Source organism: Propithecus coquereli, unplaced genomic scaffold (genome assembly GCF_000956105.1).
Source record: "Propithecus coquereli isolate 6110/MARCELLA unplaced genomic scaffold, Pcoq_1.0 Scaffold18, whole genome shotgun sequence".
NCBI lineage: Eukaryota > Metazoa > Chordata > Mammalia > Primates > Indriidae > Propithecus > Propithecus coquereli.
Window position 1 is genome coordinate 341,663 of NW_012142745.1, and position 2,272 is coordinate 343,934.

Here is a 2,272-nt window from a genome sequence, read left to right on the forward strand (position 1 = left end):
AGGATACAATGTCTCTTTGCTGTACGACCTTGAAAATCTGCCTGCATCCAAGGATTCCATTGTACATCAGGCTGGCATGTTGAAGCGAAATTGTTTTGCCTCTGTCTTTGAGAAATATTTCCAATTCCAAGAAGAAGGCAAGGAAGGAGAGAACAGGGCAGTTATCCATTATAGGGATGATGAGACCATGTGAGTATAGAATTTGGTCCTGAAGCCCAGGTGTGGCTGTCACACCAGGATGGCACTTATTGAAATAAATATGGCTCAGTCAAACCTTAAGTTCTGTTGTATGAACCCCCTTGAAGTGTTTTCTCATAAAATTCCTTAAGCCAAGATGTATGTGATAAGGGGAAAAATTGGCCACTTCTCCTAGTCTCCAGATACTGAGAGTTAACAAAAGATGAAAAGAGAATGTAATGCTTTCTCTTAAGGCAGCTGTCCCCAACCTTTTTGGCATTAGGGACCAGTTTCATGGAAGACAGTTTTTCCATGGATGGGGGTATAGGAGGAGCTCTGCGGCCCACGGTCCCTTACAGGCCACAGGGGGTAGGGGACTGTAGCTTTAAGGCACCATTATTCTAAGTCCTCTTTAAGAGTATATTCTGGATAATCAGGAGGCAGAAGGTGACCTTGGGTTCTGTGTTATTGCAGCTCTTAGGATTATCTACATACTGTGAGTCCCGTATATAAAGAAAATTTTTAAAAAGTGGAGTTCTGGGAATCACTCTTTTCCATGTCATACTATATATATATACAAGTTAATAAAATCTACTTTTGGTAATTTCCATCTCCTGCCTCTCTCTTGGGGCATGCATTTTTTACATTGACTTTGTGGCCATAAATACCTAATCTCATTTGGCACACCTTTGTTTTATGAATTAAGAGATTTGTGACTTTAGTCTTCTGCTTCACTTGATCAAGTTATTGACAAAACCCCATTCTGATGCTGTACTTACTCTCGTGGGTTTTGTTCCCCTCAGGTATGTTGAGTCTAAAAAGGACAGAGTCACGGTAGTCTTCAGCACAGTGTTTAAGGATGACGACGATGTGGTCATTGGAAAGGTGTTTATGCAGGTATGGAGTAGCATCTTGGAGGGAAACCAGGGCATGGTGATTTATACCTTTGCACCAAAACACACCATAATTATAGAAAAGAGAACTAGCAGCTCTGTTGATGCAGGAACTTGTTGAAGATTTAACTAAACAACCCCCACAGAATTCAGTGAATGTTACATTTTTTCATAGTGGTTCTAGTGTTTTGTAGGACAGGACTAGAAGAATTGAGTATTAAACATACTATGACTGAGTATTAAGTATTCTTCCTACCATGGGGTCTTTAATCTAAAGCTTGGTTGAGTTTCCTACCCTTTTGTATTTCCTCAGATTTCTAGCAAGGTCTACTCTTGGCGTGATTTAGTCCTAACATCTTTCCAGAATGGAGTCTGTAGCAAATTCTTAGGTAGTAAATAATGTGTTACTACTGGGTGGAACTGTTGACCTAACAGAGGAGAGACGGGGCATGAGTTGGGATGAGTCACCGTAGAGTGCTTTGCTCAGAAGCAGCCCGTCTTCTAAGAAGAATAATGGGCGTCAACAGAACATTTTGTAATTGGCTTTTTGGTGCAGTTGCACTTGGGTCATCAGACACCCCTTGTGGCTTTGTCATGTCATCTGCTAGCCAATTGGTTGCTGGCTCTAGTACATAAGAGAGTTCATTGGTGAGATGGTATCCAGGCTGGTTTCTTTTGCAATGGGTCAGCATTCAAAATCTAGTACAGTGATTAAATTCTTTAAAAACTTTAGTCCTTCATTCCGTTCCTTGGCAGAGTGATGAAGATTTTTAAACTCTGAGACAGAATCTCTTTTGCAAAATAAAGTTGAAAGACATCTGTGCTTAACAGTGAGAATACTTTATGTGTAGCCTTCTAAGTGGCTAGGGAAATCTTCAAAAGTGATATCGTCAATTTGACCCATCTCTACTGGCTTTTTGTGTTTTGGCTAATTAATCAGAAACTCTAGTTTAGGAGTCCCTATGCAAAAAAAATTGGAATATTGACACTTTAGCATTTGCAAGTACTGAACTTGATGAAAAAATATATATGTAGCTATGTATCTCTTGAATCCTAAAAGTAAGCCTCTAGACCGGCGTTTCATGTGTTTTTATGCAGAATTGACAAGGGATAACTGCAGTAGCTCAGAAATTGGGCAAAATCCAGACTTACAGACTAATTTTAAAAACTATGAAGTGTATATTTAAATTTGGCTAGTTTTT

The 2,272-nt window shown here is 39.5% G+C and overlaps 1 protein-coding gene across 1 annotated transcript in view; it reads left to right on the forward strand.

Moving 5' to 3' along the window:
• Positions 1-2,272, forward strand: part of ARPC2 (actin related protein 2/3 complex, subunit 2, 34kDa) — a 28,253-nt gene that overhangs the window by 14,617 nt on the left and 11,364 nt on the right. The window contains exons 2-3 of the mRNA XM_012642537.1: positions 1-189; positions 981-1,074. Of these exons, the coding sequence (XP_012497991.1) occupies positions 1-189; positions 981-1,074 (283 nt within the window). The remainder of the gene's footprint in view (positions 190-980; positions 1,075-2,272) is intronic.